Consider the following 18,960-nt stretch of genomic DNA (forward strand, 5'->3'; position numbering starts at 1 on the left):
ATAGTCAAGGTTGCAATCTACAGCAGTATCTAATAGTAACATTTTTTCTTACATTGACTTCCTTGGACCTTAGCTTAATTTCTAGCTTGTAAAATTAAGTATAAAAACATTACTCTGGGTCAGGTTCTGATCTCTTTTACACTGTTATAATTCTGAAGCTAGTCCATTGATGCTAAAGGGGGTTACTCCACATTTATGCTGTTGGTAATTAGTTTGGAACTTGGCCCATTTATTGTAAGATAATAAATATTAGAGGGAATTTAGCATGTAGCGTTTACCTTCACATATTTGTAATGCTGTATATGGAAAAGGTGAAGGAACACTGTTATACATTATTAATAGAATACAAAAATGGTCATTTGTAGTATGGTAGGTACATCAGAGGATCATACTCGTGTTGAAGTTTGAGTGTTTCTACTGATTACATGGGAGCAGGTTTGTGACTATATGTGCTCACATTAGCTATGCACACTGCTGTTTCTGACATTGTAGGATGTTCGGCGAGTGCCAGGAGTCGCTCCAACTATTGTCCGATCAGCTAGCGAGACGAATGAAAAACGTCCCTTCATGTGTGCGTACCCTGGCTGTAACAAACGATACTTTAAGTTGTCCCATTTGCAGATGCACAGCAGAAAGCACACCGGTAAGTGCCTGCATTGTCTAAGCAAGATGCCATATAAAGGGGGTGGTTTTAAAATCAAGATCAGGCAGAAGAGGCAACCCATAGCTCCATGTACAGAGGAGACCTGTATGATGATGATGATTGATTGTGTGTCTGTGCCCTCTCCTGGACCATTCAGAAAGATATTAAGGTTTGTCTGTTCCTTTAAAGATACCATACTCAGTAACTTGCCACATTAACTCTAATTAACATTCACTTTAAATCCAACACAGCACTGGACTGGTTTAGATTACAAGTAAAAGAAGTTTATTCACAAAAGGAGATAGGATATTAAGTGAGTTCCAGTATAAAGGATATAGTTAGAAATGGCTAAAAGCAAATAAAAGTGAAATATGCTTTCTAGAAGCTAAGACTTAACACAACAAGCTACAGCCCTTGTCCAAGGTAGTTTTCCTTATCCATCTACCTTCCAGCAAGATGGCTGACCACCCATCTGGTCAGGATTTCTGATAGAGTCCAAAGTGCTCAGTTCCTAGGTGAAAGATAACTTGGGGTTCATTGCCCCTCTCTTATATAGTCCAGTGAACCTTTGAAATGGATTCTTCTGAAGGTTTCCCCCCAAAGTGAAGTTCATTCAAGATACGAGGAAGGAGATATGAAGTCTAGTGGTGAAGGAAATTCCATGCTGGTTTCTTTCCTCACTGGTATTTGCTAAAATGCAAATTAATCTGTTTCCTGAAATCTCCTCCCCCTGCTGTGATGCTCAGTAGTTAATACTTCCCCTTGCTGGCTTGATGGGTCTGTTTACTTTCTATCTAGATTGCATTCCAATTGTCTCTTGATGTACTTTGGAAATATCTTCAAGGTGGCAGAATCACATTCCTTTGTCTAGGGTAGGGTAACTTCAGCACTGCCTGGAAGACACACTTTGATAACATAATTTCCAATAAGTTTTTAACTTTGAATTTGTCCTCTGTACATACATTACACAATCATATTAATGATCAGTATGTTATTAGCTTCCTACTGACACTTTACATGACACCTTTTAGTTACAGGTTATGACCTTAGTGCATTGGGGTACACTGGAATGGTGAGGCCATCTGAAACTTACTAAGAGCTATCACTGAGCCCCTTGTCCTTCTGCGTTGGGATGCTCTTAGGATCACAACTGTGCTAAAGATACACATTTTCATGCTACTGCTCTACCACATCAGCAATTGCTGTCATTATCATAGGGATGAAATAGACTGTTGAGAGGTGGTCCATTGTAAATAGTCACATGGTCTATCATACACTATCTCTGTTAAAAAGAAGAACAGGAGTACTTGTGGCACCTTAGAGACTAACAAATTTATTAGAGCATAAGCTTTGGTGGACTACATCCGAAGAAGTGGGCTGTAGTCCATGAAAGCTTATGCTCTAATAAATTTGTTAGTCTCTAAGGTGCCACAAGTACTCCTGTTCTTCTTTTTGTGGATACAGACTAACACGGCTGCTACTCTGAAACCTATCTCTGTTAAAATATGGCTCACACTATAAAAGAGATTGCAAACCCCAGGCCTGTGGAATACTTTGAATACTATGGCAATGTTAATTGTGCACAGCAATTGTAAAGATCTTAAGGATAATCCAGTGCAATGCATTTTTAATTTAATAATGCACAGACTGCACAACACATGGAATATTCAGCTGGACATCTTCAGTGTTGCTCAGACTACAAATTCAAGATACTTTAGATTGTAACAGCAATTTAGGCTTCACAGCTCAAGCTGTACACAAACAGTACTCTGGTCTCCATAAACAGTTTTAAAATACAATTTTGTAGGCACTTGGGAGCCTCTAACAGCTGCTTATGCCAGTATTTTGCTTGAAAATGTCTAAACAGTTTTGAGTTGTCCTCACAATCACTCCTATTTCCTCCATCGCTAAACTTATTTGCTCCAGATCTTGATTTTCCATAATTTGAAAATTGTTAATTATTCAGCTCTTATTTTATTACATGTAGATGCTTGGTTTATACCATATTATTTCTGGATGCCTCACAAAGGTTACTCCTGAATCTTTTTTTTTTTTTTCTTTAACTGCAAGAGATGTACTGCATTATACCACACACTATTTAGCGCTTGCTCTATAATATTTGGAGACAAAAAAGTTACAGGAAGCTGTAGATGTTGGGGCTGTAGCTGGCTATCCTCTCCAGAGGGAGTTTTCTGACTGCCTTTGAAGGGCATAAATACCCTTATTCCCCTAGAGTGAGTTGTAGAGGTGCCAGAGAGAGGAGATAAATGCTCACGATAAATGCTTCATTGCATTCCATGCTTCGCAAACCCAGAGGGGCTTTCCCCCCAGAATGATCTCTCTTTCAGATGTGGCCCAAGATCTGTACATCCCTGAACTTTCAGATATTTTAAAATCAAATCTAGATATGGTTTTGAATTTTGCAAATGTCTCTTAGCTTTATAAAAGGGCAGGTCCATCCATACTCAGTGGTATCTAATATATTCAGATGTGAACTTTGTGGAGGGTCCCATTTCTAGTCTCTTTTGTCTTTCCCCTCTTTCCCAGCATGGGGGTTGTGCAGCCATTTTGTGGAAAGCTTTGGAAACCAATCTTTCTTTTATGGAGGAGTTATCCTTTTGGAATCACTGCTGTGGAGTGTCTCTTTTCCTGGTGGCGGTGCTTACTGAGTGATAGCTTCTTTACTACTCCTTTCCTTCCACACCCCACTTGCTGTTTTTAGGTGCAAGGCATTGTCTTAGAGAAATCTATAAGGGACCATCATCAGGCCAGTCTGAATATAATGGAGCTGCCAGCTAGGGACCACCTGGTAAAGTAAAGCCACAGCCCTTTTAAACTGTTTCTTAATCTAAGATTAAACAGGCAGCTGAGCAACACCTGAGCATTGTAAACTTAGGGTTCAGTATTAAATATGCCAGTTAGACTGAGTGGAGTCAGACAACTAGAAAGGGAATAGCAGTAGAATGTCTAGCATGGTGTTCTGCACTCACAAAAAGAGGGATCTTCTTCTTCTTCTTCCACTAACACATACACCTTTGTGTAGACAGTACTCTGGATAGTTGCAGGAAAGCTGGAGAGCTTCCAGGGGCCAGCTACTATAGAGGTTACTTTTGGCTGTGTAACCCACACACCTCCTGGGTGTGGTGCTCTGTCTCATCTAGTGGCACCGAGACCAGAGAGAGATTAATGAGTCTGCTCTACAGCCTTAGCTAAAGGCCATGTGGCTTTTAGCTCAGGCAGTACAGGCTCATGCACTAAACTCCAGAGGCCCCAGGTTTGATCCTGCCTGCTGATGACCAGGGTCCGTCAGTACTACATGTCCTGGAGAGCTTCCAGGGGCCAGCTACTATAGAGGTTACTTTTGGCTGTATCAGGCCTGTCTTTCTGTAACCAATATACAATTGTACTATTCCTGGTGTAATGTGGTATTAGAATACACACATGCAGTAGCCCTTCCACCTTTCTTAATATAGTAATAGATCAGGTTTTGCAATAATGGACACTTGATTTGAAACAGGATGAAATATTAATATGTAAACTTAAATTAGCTGTTAGTGCTATTACATCAAGGGCCAAAATTATTTTGTATTTCTTCCCATCATCTACTAGATATTTATATGACTGACTCATTAGTTCCTCTACTTATGTCCTTTTCTTTCAGATAATGTTACCAACTGCTATATTGCAAAATCAAGCAGAGCTCTGAAACACAAAATTGGACTCTCTAATCAGTTTTTAGTAATGTTTCAACAAAGTTCTTGTAGAAAATACATTGACATTTTGTACCCTCGAAGATTGCTTATCCGCTGTTAACAATGCCATTATTGAAACACATATAACCATAAAAGCGCACTTGTTATCTGGAATATTCCACTGTAGTAGATTGGGCTCCTAAAGAAATGCAAAAATAAATTATAAACAATAATGCAAATAATGTGGTGTGTAGATTTCAGGGATTGCTTTGTGAAAACTGATTATACATAAATACGTGTGTGTGTGTGTGTGTCTCTCTCTCTCTCTCTCTCTCTCTTTTTTTTTTTTATATATATATATATATATATATATATATATATATATATATATATATATATATATATATGAGAGAGAGAGACACACACACACACACACACCTTCATGAACTTGATCTATGGCAGAAACATCATAATTCTTTCCAGATTTTGTCTGGTGATATTCCAATTCCTGATAAAGCTATGAATTCACTTTGAGTAGAAATTGGTCATCTTATATAGAAAATAGCTTTTTGGACCTTCTGTCTCTAAAAACTACCTTTTCATTTAAAAAGAGAGAGAGAGAGAGCAGTAATTGTCAAGAATTTTGCTTTTTAAGGATTTTGTAATATACAGGGTAAGTGTGTGTGGTGGTGATTCTGTCTAGCAGCTGCCCTCAGTGACGCCTGAGAGCCTGCAATTAATGGAGCTGATCCTTTTAGTTCAAGTGTTAGGGGTTTCAGCTTGTGGTGTTGAAAGTCCAAGGTTGTGTTTGAAAGTATATAGTCATGGTGTGACGGGTTCCCACCGGGGTGCCACTTGTAACTGGGGTACCACTTAGCCCACCTGACCCACCAGCCTGGGCTCTCTTTCACATTGTGGTGCTGTGATAAGTTTCCTTGCTTTTTCACCAGCATACACACAGTATAGGGACACACCCAGCTGCAGCTTCACACAGATGCTGAGATTAGCTCTGCCTGGGATGGCTCAGCTAAGGCACTCCCATTTGTTAAAGCAGCCCCCCCCCCGGGGTGTAAACCCAAAATTATACTGTCTTCTGCTGCACAGAGAACTGTACAGTGCAAGCTTATAAAATTCGCCCCCTCCCTCAATGTGGAGAGAGATATATGCAACAGGTTTCTGCCCCAAGTTATAATTTCCACTCCCTGGTTTTCAAACTGCGGGTTGCGACCCAGAATGTAAGACACTGGGTTGCGGCAGCTCTGGTCAGCACTGCCGACCGGGCCATTAAAAGTCCCGTCGGCGGTGCTGCCCGGCTAAGGCAGGCTAGTCCCTAACTGTTCTGACACTGCGCTGTGCCCCAGAAGTGGCCAGCAGCAGGACTGGCTCCTAGGTGGAGGGGCCACGGAGCTCTGCATGCTGTCCCCACCCCGAGCACTGGCTCTGCCAGCCAATGGGAGCTGGCGGGGGAAGGGGGGGAGAAAGCTGTGCCTGTGTGTGAGAGCTGCTTGCGCACCTGTGCCTAGGAGCCAGACCTGCTGCTGGCCACTTTTGGGGCGCAGCACGGTCCGCAGTGCCAGGACAGGCAGGAAGCCTGCCTTAGCACCCCCGCTGCGCTACTGACCGAGAGCCACCCGAGGTAAGCCCATGCCCCAATCACCTGACCTAGCCCTGAGCCCCCCCCCAAACCCGGAGCCCCTCCTGCACCCCAAACCCCTCATTCCCAGTACCGCCCCAGAGCCCTGACCCCCCTCCCACCCCAACCCTCTGCCCCAGCCCTGAGCCCCTCCCGTACCCCAAACCCCTCATCCCCAGCTCCGTTGGGTCATGGGCATCAATAATTTTCTTCAACTAGGTCACCAGAAAAAAAGTTTGAAACCCACTGTTTTAAACAAAACAAAAACAAGCTTATTAACTACAAAAGATCGATTTTAAGTGATTGTAAGTGATAGCAAACAGATCAAAGCAGATTACCTTAATAAATAAACAAAACTGAGCTTAACATACTAGACAGGTAGGATATAAATTAGCAAATTCTCACCGTGAGTGATAAACAGGCTGGCAGATTCTTAAGGCACAAGTTGCCTTGGCTTTCCCAGGTTTTCATATACAGGCTAAAAATCCCTCTAGCCTGGGACCATCACTTCCCACAGTTCAGTCCTTGCCCCACAGGCATTTCCAGGTGTGTTGTTGTAGGGAGAGTGAGGACCCATCATGATGTCACTGTCCCCCTTTATATCTTCCTCCCACTTGCTGGAAAGCTCTTTTGCTGTAGCCTGGGTCAAACAGTTCCCATTGTGTCGTGCTATCTCTGAGAGGTTTCTATTGTACACAGTTCCTGGGGTAATCTTTGTGCTTGTGTGAATTTCCTCAAGCAGCCATTAACATTGTTTGGCCTTTTTACTGTTGTACCTGAAAGGCTGCTTGTGGCTGTTTTCAACCTCAGAACATGTTTCTGTAACACATACATAGCCAAACTTCATAACTTCACATATGACAATAGTTCATACAATCCAACGAGATATTACTGTCTAGCAGATCAAGACTTTTAGAATGATACCACACTGTGGTAAATACTGAGGTGCCAGGACGTCACACATGGGTTTGCTATACCTTAAATTTGATAGTACTAGATAAGTATAGGTGATGTATTTCACAATGACTCTATCTTATTGATTATACACTGCCACCAAAACCCACTCAGAATGGAGTATGTCTTCTTGACATCCCTTCTGTGTCTCCTTCCTTTATCTAGTTACTTATATGACCTTCCTCACCACGGTATCTAGGCACCTTGCAATCATTAATGGATTTTATCCTCCAAGATCATTGAGAAGTAGAGAAATATTATCCCTGTTCTACAAATGGGGAACTAAGGGTAGATTAAGTGACTTGTTTAAGATCACACGTGAGGTCTGTGGTTGAGCGGGGAATCAAACCCATGTCTGAGTCCCAGGCCAGTGCCCTAGACCGTCTTTCATCTATTAATATTCCTTGAAGGCAGATCTTGTAAGATTCATTCTCATGGGATAATGTGCAGTGTAGAAGGTTTTTCTTTTATCACCAACAGTTACAAATCCATCCCCCCCATGTCAATCTGGTTTCTTGTGCAAAAAAAACGCATACACTTTATCTTTAAAGCTTACCTGCAAAAGAAAAATATGTAAGAAAAAGTTTACTGAAACATGTTATAATGTTTTGCATTGATATTGAACTGCATCCACACAAGGGGGTTGCACCAATTTAACGGAATTGGTATAAAAACCCATTTAATTAGATTGGCACAAAACTGGGTATAGACCTGCCTCAGATTCTTTCTCTGTAAAACTTGCTGTCTCTGAGCGGAAGGCAAAACTTCAGCTACTCAATTAATGTTTTAGTCTTAGCACTAGCCCACCTCCCCATTCCAGAACTCCTCCACCAAAAGTATACTTGAATGAAAGTATTATGGTCAATATTGTGCACTTATAGGAAAGTAGGTCCAAATTCTGCTCTTGCTTAAATCTGGAGTAACTGCATTGGTTTCAAAGAAGTTGCCTTCCATTTACACTGGTGTAATTTGGCCCATTTTGAATAAGTACACTGACATATATATAAGACTCCAATGAGGGGGAAAAAAAAAAGCGCAAACCAGAACCATGCCGGCTCAGATTTGTTTTATGTTTGCAGTGCTTTCAACCTAAAGTTAAAGTGCAATTTGAGTTTTTAATTTTAAAAGAAGAAATGGTTTCATAGTGAACTGTCTTTCCATTCCCCCATGTCTAAAACTTTATCTTGCATTATGGTCAGCCTTTACGTTTTTCTTGTTAGTACTGAAATGGAAATAATAGTGAAAAACTGAGTAAGGAAAGGGCAAAGGGCAGGTGCAGTTTGATCTTCAATTCCTTTCTGTTTTGTTTTTGTCATATGGGAAATATTGTTTGAGTGTCCCTCAAACCTGGAAGCTTAAGCTCTAACTCGGGATGCCCCCAATGAGCCCTGGGAAAGAAGAAATCACAAACAAGCTTTTTGCTAAGCAGTTTAGAGCAGTGTTTCTCAAACTGGGGTCTGTGGATGCCTGGGGGTCCATGAGGGCACTCCAGGGGGTCTGCTGGCCACGCTGATCAACTCCTTCCCTTCCCTCCCTTAACTCCTCCTGCACACCAGGGAACAGCTGTTCAGCGATGTGCAGGAGGTGCTGGGAAGGACAGGGAGGAGTGGGAGCGGGAAGAGGTGGGGCAGAGGTAGGGCCCCCCAGGAAGGGGAGGAGTGGGGGCAGGGCCTGAGGCTGAGTGAGGGACTTAGGGGGTCCGTGACAATTTTTAAATCAAAATGGAGGTCCTTGGGCTGCTAAAGTTTTGAGAACTGCTGGTTTAGAGAATCCACTGAGTGTTTAGTGTTGAACACCCAGTGCACTTTTCCTAATCAGATGCTTGTTCTGATGCGTATTGAAGTCAATATGTATCTCCGCTGACTTCAGTGGCCATTTAATTAGGCCCTGCTGAAGCCCAAGAAGAATGGAAGAGAGAGAAATTCTGGATCCTCTCCAAATCTCACTCCCTTTCCTTTTACACTCAATTTCAACATACTGTTTTGTGCCAGTTTGCTGGATTGGCTGACCCCCATGTGTGCTTTGGTTGACGTTTTCCTTATTCTAATCAAAAATATTTTTAATTAATTATTTTTTAAATGGCTTTAATCTACAAACTGGCTTCTAATGGTTAAATTGCATAACAATTCTGTCCAAACAAATCTGAATGCAAGTGAGAAACTCTGGTTCCAGCAGAAGAAGGTTGCTGATAAGGTAGTCTGAAAAAGGCATCAGAGTTCTCAGGCGAGTAGATCATTTTGTAAAACAAAAATAAAGGTCCTTTTGTTTTCAAAGTGGATGCCTTCAAGCCTGTTACAATGTTCTATTCAAATGTCTAATTAAATATCTTCTGCGTTTATATTGCAATTAGGAGACAATCATCCTGTCACTGCATTCTGTTTCACTGACATTCAGTCTCTTAAATCTGTCAAATGGCTGAATCTCTTGAAAGTAAGTGGTGTCCTAGAAGTAGGCATTTCTGCGGAAGTTCTTGTAGTCGAAGTGTAAGGAACCATTTTAAACACTTGTGGCAACGTAATAATTTACATAAATAAATTAAACAGAGATGGAATAGGTTATGCCTAGGTTTAAGAGTCAGTAAACTCCTTTGGGTACCTGCCACAAGAAGTTATAAAGATTTTTATACAGATGTTAAATATGGTGAAAATTCTGATCTTTGCTACACCCCTGTAAATCTTCATTAATATAAACAAATATCAGAGTGGTAGCCATGTTAGTCTGTATCCACAAAAATGAGGAGTCCGGTGGCACCTTAAAGACAAACAGATTTATTTGGGCATAAGCTTTCGTGCATTTGAAGAAGTGGGTTTTTACCCATGAAAGCTTATGCCCAAATAAATCTGTTAGCCTTTAAGGTGCTACCGACTCCTCGTTGTTAATATAAACACAGTTACACAACATTTGCAAAAGTTTTGCTGAGATCAGAATGTGACTCATCCCAGAATGAGTCACATTTATGTTTTAAGCCCAATCATATTTTCATAATACAAAAATGATAGAGATGTGTTAACTCTGTAATTTTTAAAAAGGATAAGGAGAAGCTACAAAGATAAATATTTTCAAGTAGAAATTGCTATGTCCCCTTAAATCATGGATCATTTCTAACTGTCCTAACACTGTAATTGCAATCAAATATACTCTGTAAAGGGGTCAATTCACTTTCATAGATCACATGCAACATAAACATAATATCTTAGCATATGCCTCCTCTGCACCTCAGAATGTACAGCACTCATTCTAGATTCAAATGTGGCTAACAGAAACCTATTTCTCTGCTATTATTATAAACTAACACCACAAACACTGAATCTTGAAATTCAGGTGTTTGGGAACTTCATACATTTTTAAAAAATCCACCCCACTTCATTTCAAGCTCATTTTTTCTTTAATGCCTTCATTTTGGGTCTTTGTTGTACACAGGGACGGTGCAAGGAAGTTTTACGCCTGAGGTGAAACTTCCACCTTGCGCCCCTCCCCCCCAGCCCTGCGGCAGCTCCCCCCCCTGCTCTGAGGCGCCCCCCCCCCCGCAGAAGCTCTCTCCCCCCAGGGGAGCCGTGCAGCAGTTCCCCACCCCAGCTCACCTCTACTCCACCTCCTCCCCGAGCACGCCGCCCCCACTCTAATTCTCCTCCCCTCCCAGGCTTGTGGCGCCAAACAGCTGATTGGCGCTGCAAGCCTGGGAGGCGGGAGAAGTGGAGTGGCTGCTGCACTGGGAGAGGGAGTCTGAGCCACACGTGTCAGCGCGCCGTCGGCAGCCCAGCCTAGGAACGCTGTAAAAAAAAATTGGGGGCACCGCTTTTTGGTGCCCCCAAATCTTGGCGCCCTAGGCAACCGCCTAGTTTGCCTTAATGATAGCACCGGCCCTGGTTGTACACCTCACCCTTCCAAAGCAGAAAAAACCAAGTTCCATGCAGTTTACTGTGTGTAGAACTTTCATATGAAGTATTTAAAAACCAGAGTCCTTCTGCTCTGCATACACATTAAAGGGCTCCATTCTGGCATTGTAAAAGGGCCTTATAGTGGGTGTAGATATAATGTATGTATTTTATGCCCTTCTAGCATGCCAGAGTGGTGTAAAAAGGTCTTAGTGTAAATGAGAATCAGGCTTTAAAAATCCTATGTCAGTAAGATTGTTAGCCCTTCTGTGCTGGTCAAAATTTTAAGTCACCCCACTATTCCACAGTGTGCTGTATTCCAATTTGTTTCCACTCTCCTCTCCTGAAATGGCTGCATTTTTATTATGTTTATATGCTTAGATGATTTGTCAAGCTCTTTATGATGAAAGGTGCTGTATGAATGTGAGACATTATTATTATTTATTTTATTTTTAAGGCCAGCATATCACCTTTGGTCCCAGGCAGGCTGAGTTCTAGGGTTCTGAGTAGAGATGTACAAAACACATAGGAAAAGTTTAGATAATTTTTGTATGAGGCTCTCAAAGATTTCATAGACTTGTGTGAGGGAGGTGTTTGCATGTGAAATACTGCTTTTCATGGTGCTTAAGGGAAGTGAAGGAATAGGCATTTTGGGGGAGAAATGTGCTTTATTCCAGGATTGAATGTTGCCAATTATTTTTACACACTTACACCAGATAAAAATTTACCAGTCTTAATGTTTTGGGTTTGATTTTTTCCCCCCTTCAAATCCAGTTTACAGCAATTTATAAATCTTTCACCTGTGTAAATTACTTCCTTGTGAAAATTGTAGAAGGGGTTGGAATATGGTCTTTGGGGGGAAAAGACACATTGCTGTTTTTACTGTCAAATAATAGAATAATGTCAAATATTGGAATAAATGTTCATGCAACTTGGGTTCAGTTTTTGTAATTTTAATCTATTTTTTACCCCTTTTTAGAACAAACTGATTCAAGATCAAATTTAACTAAGGTAAATGAATTGTGCTAGATCCTCAGCTGGTGAAAATCTGCATAGCTCCATTGACTTCAAGCTATATTAATTTGAATCAGCTGAGAATCTGGCCCATTAACTTTTAAAAATATGTGAGAAGAAGCCCTAGCCTTTTAGTATAGCACATTTTATAAATGAAGAGACTCATTAAACATGAAGCTGACATGTTTTCGAATTCAGCAATACCTTTCTAATGAAACCTTTGCCCTCTTAAGGTGAGAAACCGTACCAATGCGACTTTAAGGACTGTGAGCGAAGGTTCTCTCGTTCAGACCAACTCAAACGACACCAAAGACGACACACAGGTTTGTTGGCTGTAGCTCTCTCCTCTCTAACGTTCTTAGCAGGAAGATTCATCCTTAGTTGGACTCCAGGATGATGATTTTTTACTAGCATTTCAGAATCACAAATTTATGCCTCAATAATTGAGCTTTTGGATTCTGCAAACTTGAAACAAAACTCTTGAAATGAAACATTCTGCTCTCTGGAGTGACGTGCATGGGGTGGGAAATATTCTCTCTTTTGAACAAGGAATGATTAAACAAAATAAAACCATCTACTAGTAATCTGATAAAAGTAATAATTTAAAAACAATTAATTCAGTTAATACTGCAGTGATGCTTATGATTTAAATATGTAAGGGGAAAACCTGCACTCACCCGTGTGTGAGGCTCAAAAGGCAATGGCACTACCATGTGTTTGTTGTGCAGAAAGGAGGAGCAGATGATGAAGTGTACACCACACCCACTGCAATCTACAGAGCACTGCTCTGCATCTGGATCCCAATCCCGCACTTAGGCATGTGCTTAATTGTGAACATGTGCTTAAATCCTATTGACATTAAGCATGTGGCTACACTGGCCAAAAACTCTGCGCAGGAAGCATGTAACACTCCTTGGCTACAGGGTGGAGAATGTTGTAGCAATTATAATTGGCTCTGTGGCCTGACTCTGGATTGCGGAATATTACAAGGTTCCTTATGCAAAGTCTGTTCAGTTTTTATCCTAAGGAAGACAGTTTGGCCCTTAAGAGGTAATAGGAGAATTATGATGGCCTTCAGCTGTGTGAAACTTTCTATGATGAAACCTGAAACGATAGGAATCTTTCGGTTTAAACATGAAAACTAGCAGTTCATGTAAACTTTCTTTGGGTCTTGCAAACCTTTAATCAGAATGCTCAGTGGTGGCTCTTTTGGGGGTGAGGAGGGACGTTTTTGAGACTGTTATATGGCTTCACTTAATTTCCCCCCCTAATATATACACTTTTGACAATCTCATGGTAGGTCTTCTGGATTGAACAAATCCTTAAGAACCCATGTACAATATAGTTTAATAAAACTTGTCAGGTGGAATTTTTTTTCAATCTGGTTTTACCAAATTGAATCCAAATACACAAAGCTTGAAGTGGAATGCCAGAGGTACCAAACCACAGGAACCAACAAATTAATAACTTTGTAGAGCTTTTCTTGATCATGACTTTTCATATTTTGAATCCTATGAGTTGTGCTTGCTTACACTGGCTGCAGCTGGGATGCTTTATACCTGAAAGTGTTAACTGGTCTGCAGGAGAAAGATAGGGTTATGAAAGGGTAAGTTGTGCAGAAGCCTGATTAATGATCTTTGAGACACGTAGGCGGGCAGCTGGGGAGGAGTAGTTACAGGAACTATTAAAAAAATTCCAGTATTTTGTTAATTCAGAAATAATTGATCCTTCCCAAAAGTTGTTGAAATACAGGAATAGATTTGTTTTATCTGTTTAGGTGTGAAACCCTTCCAGTGTAAAACCTGTCAGAGAAAGTTCTCCAGATCTGATCATCTGAAGACTCATACCAGGACTCATACAGGTAAAACAAGTGCGTAAACTTTTCTTCACATTTATATTTCATTATTTATTTAAACTAAATAAATTTTACTGTGATTTAAATGTTTAGCGGGAGTCTTCGAACCTGGGCTAACATTTTCAAAAATGCCCAAGTGACTTAGGAGCCCGAGTCCCATTGACTTTCAGTGCGACTTGGCTCCTAAATGCCTAAATCACTTTTCTAAATAGGACTTAGGCTCCTGTGTTACGTAGGTGCTTTGGAAAATGTTGCTCCTGGGTACTTGGTGCTTTTAGGTCATATCAGTTTGGCATAATGTATTTTGTCAGCTTTTGTGAAATGGCTTTAGTGATCTCAGCCCTCAAACATCCACTGTGCATAAACTATCACCCCCACAACTGCCCACAAAGAGGCCATTTAGTGCCAGCCTCAGCAGAGGGGCTGTGGAGTTAAAGGATCCTCTCATTTCTACTCACGGCCCCTCTAGGTTAGGGTGGAAGCCTAATGTAAGGTATCTTGGGGAAGCTGGCATCACTGTAATCTCTCCTGAGGATAAAGACAGCAGCTTTCGCCAACGCTAAACAGCCACACGCACAAAATCTAAAGTAAAAACATGCCAAAATGTCCAAGGAACATGTGAGGAAACAGAACAATGAAATTACAATAGATCCTTTCCATAGCATTTTAACTGGAACCTCATGTTCTGGGAGTAATTTTAGAATTATTTTTGCACCATTCTTAGCTGAACAATTTGATCTACTAACTTATTATATGAAAATCAGCATATCTTGCTAATAAACTGCCTTTCTAGAGTTCAATATTATTAGATACCTTAGTTCTATTCATAATGGTCTCCAGCTTTGAAACATGCCTCCACACTGCAAGACAAGGACTTGTAGAAAGTCCTACTCTCCCAACTAAGATAAGGACTTTTTCTCTTCCCTTCCCTCCTACAAAATTTTAATATTTAAGATTTAAATTTTTTTTTTTACAAAAATCAGAACTATTCGCCTGTAGAATACTGGCACTTTCCAGGCTGCATCCAAAAGAAAGCTTAAGACAATGTGCTGTGTCTTTCATTATCTACAGTTTTATTGTCTGCAAATGGTAAAGGGCACAGTTTTAATCCCTGGTGTATGCCCGCTGTTAGTGTGAATTTGGCCTGAAATTGGGTGCATCTTCTCTAGGAAAAACGGTGTATTCATAGTTAACATGACTTAAAATGAGGGAAATACCTAGTGAAGACAAGGCAGTGTGTAGTTTTCACACAAATTAGTAGATTGAGTTAAACCATGGGAGAGCGTAGGTTTTACCTCAACCTGTCAACATGTGAAAACTACAAACTGCCTATTTTCACTAGGATTTTACCTCATGTTAGCTAACTTAAGTTAAGAAAACACCTTTTGGGGGAAGGGATAACTCAGTGGTTTGAGCATTGGCCTGCTAAACCCAGGGTTGTGAGTTCAATCCTTGAGGGGGCCACTTAGGGATCTGGGGCAAAATCAGTACTTGGTCCTGCTAGTGAAGGCAGGGGGCTGGGCTCAATAACCTTTCGGGGTCCCTTTCCGTTCTCGGAGATAGGATATCTCCATTATTTCCCCTCCCCCCCCGCCCACAGGGAAGACAAGGCCACAAGCTCAGTTCTGTGCCTGAGTGAGAGACTAAGAGTCACATGACTCAAGCAAAGACTAGAGCCTGGGGCCTTACCATCTTCTAGCCACAATGTGAGCTGGACCTGTGTCTTTACTGCCAAAAAAGGTGTGTTTTTCCAGTAAGATAGATAACTCAAGATGTCTCCCCAGGGATCTACATCAACCGAGCTAAGGTGCACAGGTAGTTTATTCCTTCATGTAGCTAGCTGAGGTCAGTACTATAGCACCCACTTGGAGTTGACCTTGACTAGCTACATCAAGGCAGAAATTACAGTGCCTTGTCTCCCCAGGGATTTTATGGTGAGGTAGCTAAATTGAGTTAGCCATCTGACCCTAAAAAGCAGGGAAGATAGCCTGTAATACCTGCATAGGGGAGTAAGGAAGCGCCACCTTGCTTCCTGTATTTCCCCACATGACTGCTAGTCCTCCTCCTGAGCAGGCAGGCAGGAGTGGGCAGAGCTTTGACTGTCTCCCCAGGGTGCAGGATAGTGCAGCTGATCCAGCATGGAAGGGAAAGTAATCTGCACCCAGTATAGGACTGAAGCAAGAGGAGAAGCAGATTTGTTTCTGAGGCAGCACAATTACATGCTTCTTTTACGCAGGGTTTGTGGCAAAGCTACAATCTAGCCCATAATGATTAATTCACGTCAGTGAGGATGATTTGGCCAGTGCTGCTGAGAACTGACGGAGTGACGCTCACTTATATAAGTTTATGATTTTATTAGTCATTCTGACAAGTTCATCTCTGTTCTAAACCATTTGATACCTTTCTGTAATAATCAGAGGTTGTCAAAGTATTTTTTAAGCTAATTAGACTTCAAAACCTCTTGATGTATCTGTTTCACTGATTTTTTTTTTTTTTGCAAAAAAAAACAAAACCCCCACACAAACAAAACTTCACCACAATCCAAACTTTCCCTGAGTGTGAATCTGGAAGTTTTGAAATGATCTGCACAAAAAGTGAGCCATGGAGGTGGGTGGGGTAGTGGTATAGTGGTAGTTAGGAAAGCTCATGCCAACCCCAGAATGTATTGAATTAGAGAATGCTGAACCTCTAGCCAGCCCAGCACAGATGACTTCAGGCTCCAGAAATAGACCTGTACGTACTTAGAAAGACAAACAAACAAATAGAAAATCCAAGTTTATACCACTAATGATACAAATCTAGAAGAATACAATTTCCAATTCTGTTCTGACCTACGCCCTGCTCTGAGCTGCTGAGGACATTCCTCCAGCACTCCTGCGCTATCAAAAATGTGACTTGCTACTGCATTTGCATGCTGTGGTAAATTGAAGAATTGCTAAAAGTGCAGAAAGGATATTTTTCTATTTGGGGTCTGTTTGGTTTTTTTGATTATTGATTTACTTAGGGGAGTGCTAAGAAAATATGGAGCAATCTGGGCCTCCAATAATTTCCCATTCTTTCTTCTCAGTGGGATATGTGAGGTCTGCTTGACTTGGAGAGCAGGGAGGAACTTTTTGAACCAGCTCGCCAAGCCTGAGGCTAAGTCCATAGACCTCTTCTTACCCAACTCATTAGGTCTTCACTGAGATGGCTTGATAGAGCCTATTGAAGTCACTGGAAATGACTGACTTCCATGGGCATTGGATCAGGCTTTAAAGAATAACCACTGGTGTGCCAGGCCTATGTGCTTCCTTCAGGAATGTGCTGTTGCAAATGTTCAGCTTAATCTTAAAAGGACATCTTTAAAACATGGGTTGAGTGAGAAATGCCCTCATTTAGGGCCTGGTCTTGCAAAGCACTGAGCATTGAAGTGAATGGGAGTTGAGGGCATTCAGTACCTTATAGATCTGGGCCCATAGTTAGTTTCCTATTGAAAGGAGTTATAAAGAAACAAAATAAATGGTAAATGTTTCAATCCATCTCTGTGCCAGTTAAACAATGGGGTGTTTTTGTTAACAGGTGAAAAACCATTCAGCTGTAGATGGCCCAGCTGTCAAAAAAAATTTGCCAGATCCGATGAATTAGTCCGTCATCACAACATGCACCAGAGGAACATGACTAAACTTCAGTTGGCCCTTTAGACAATTCAAACAAATGAATAAACCAGATGGGACATTGTGAACTACTGCAAACTTTTCCATCATCCTTGACCACCTCTTTAGGAAAGCTACGGCTGTCTTCACTACCCAGTTGAGACAAGTTAACTAAACCGTAGGATTCTGTTCAGTTTTGTCATCCATTTGGACTTAAAAAAAAAATTCCCATTCAATGTTAAGTGGTTTTTTTTTTTTTTTTTTTTTTTGTAACATTGTTATGGAATTACAAAGACTGTTACAGTTAAAATATTACTATGAACTATAGTTACTTTTGATGTTTTTTTCTCTAAAAAGCTTTCAATTTTTATTTCTACTTGAACTTTTCCAGGTGCAAATTCATTGCACCTTATTCAATCAAACCATGTGTAGGGCATGTGTGCATGTCTGCTAAGGTAAGCTCTATGCTTACTGCATATGTGCATATGGTTAGGTTTCCAAATTCTAATACAACCACACACTCCAAAAAAACACCTGAGACATTTCTGGTAAGCTTTGTACTTCTACTGCCTAAGGGCAATTTTTTAAAATGTAAGGTCTGATTTGAATTTCAAAAATCAACTTTAAAAAAAACCCCACAGTTTCTAGAGCAGCTAAAGTTAGATGAAGCAGTACTACTTTGTGCAGAAAATGAGAATCTTACAATTAAGTTAACTTGCTTTTAACATTATAGCAGTGACCCCCAAAACTGTATTTTCTCTGTTTAAATCACTTTTTTGTACTAGTTTAAATATATTCCATCATGAGATGCACAGATCATCTTCTTACCCCAAACGGATTCTAGTCATTGTAGACATTTGGGATTTGTTTACAATGTAAACCACACTGGTTATGTGGTTAGCAAGTTGTATAAACTTAAAACTGAACTTAAATGGGGCTGGTCCAGGATCTCCATTAACAGATTACTCTTAAGATAAGTAACTTAAAAAGACTCTTCGTCAAGTATATGTGAAAAGAGACATTAGTGTGAGGAAATATTATTTCAGGGTTTTGGGAGGAGGGGTTTATTATTTCCTATTAATTGCTTGAAATTGTGTGTGTGTGTGTGTGTATATATATATATATCTGATAATGTATTGCTCTTAGACAACTAAAATTAGAAAGTGTATAAATATTAGATGCATCACTGTTCTGATGTTGTTGCTGTTACAAATTATTGATAACACTAAGAATGTAACCTGCATTTTTCACCAAGCTTTCAATTAAAGCCCCTTCAAAGAGATAAAAAAACGAGAGTCCAACAGCTGTCTTGTTTCATGGCTGGTATTAGATTTCACATGCCATGTCCAATAGTTTCCATTTTTTGTATATAAAGGTACCACCAGCATTGATGACCACTAGTTAACCTGTCCAGGTCTTGACCACAATTTATCCATCTCACTGGGGAATTGTACTGGCAACAGAAAACAGTATCAGGTTTCATATGTTATAAAACAGTTGCTTCAATCCTTTTTTTTTTTTCTTACAATAGTTTGTCTGTTAGTGGATTAGACCAACACAATGTGAGTGAAAACACTACAGCTTAGTAAAAAAAATATTTGAAACAGAAAATATTAACCTTCTATAGAATCACATGTAGTAGTTCACATGAATACCTTTTTA

General features: G+C 40.6%; 1 protein-coding gene across 5 annotated transcripts in view; it reads left to right on the forward strand.

Annotated features, from left to right (window-relative positions):
* Positions 1–18,588, forward strand: part of WT1 (WT1 transcription factor) — a 48,455-nt gene extending 29,867 nt beyond the window's left edge. For 3 of the 5 annotated variants that reach the window (XM_065592468.1, XM_065592470.1, XM_065592472.1), the window contains 4 exons: positions 493–643; positions 12,045–12,134; positions 13,589–13,681; positions 17,225–18,588. In XM_065592468.1, the coding sequence (XP_065448540.1) occupies positions 493–643; positions 12,045–12,134; positions 13,589–13,681; positions 17,225–17,346 (456 nt within the window). In that variant the 3' untranslated portion in view covers positions 17,347–18,588. The remainder of the gene's footprint in view (positions 1–492; positions 644–12,044; positions 12,135–13,588; positions 13,682–17,224) is intronic. The other 2 variants (XM_065592469.1, XM_065592471.1) reach the window with 1 other exon arrangement.
* The last annotated feature ends 372 nt before the right edge of the window (positions 18,589–18,960 follow it).

The sequence above is a fragment of the Chrysemys picta genome, chromosome 4 (genome assembly GCF_011386835.1).
Source record: "Chrysemys picta bellii isolate R12L10 chromosome 4, ASM1138683v2, whole genome shotgun sequence".
Taxonomy (NCBI): Eukaryota; Metazoa; Chordata; order Testudines; family Emydidae; genus Chrysemys; species Chrysemys picta.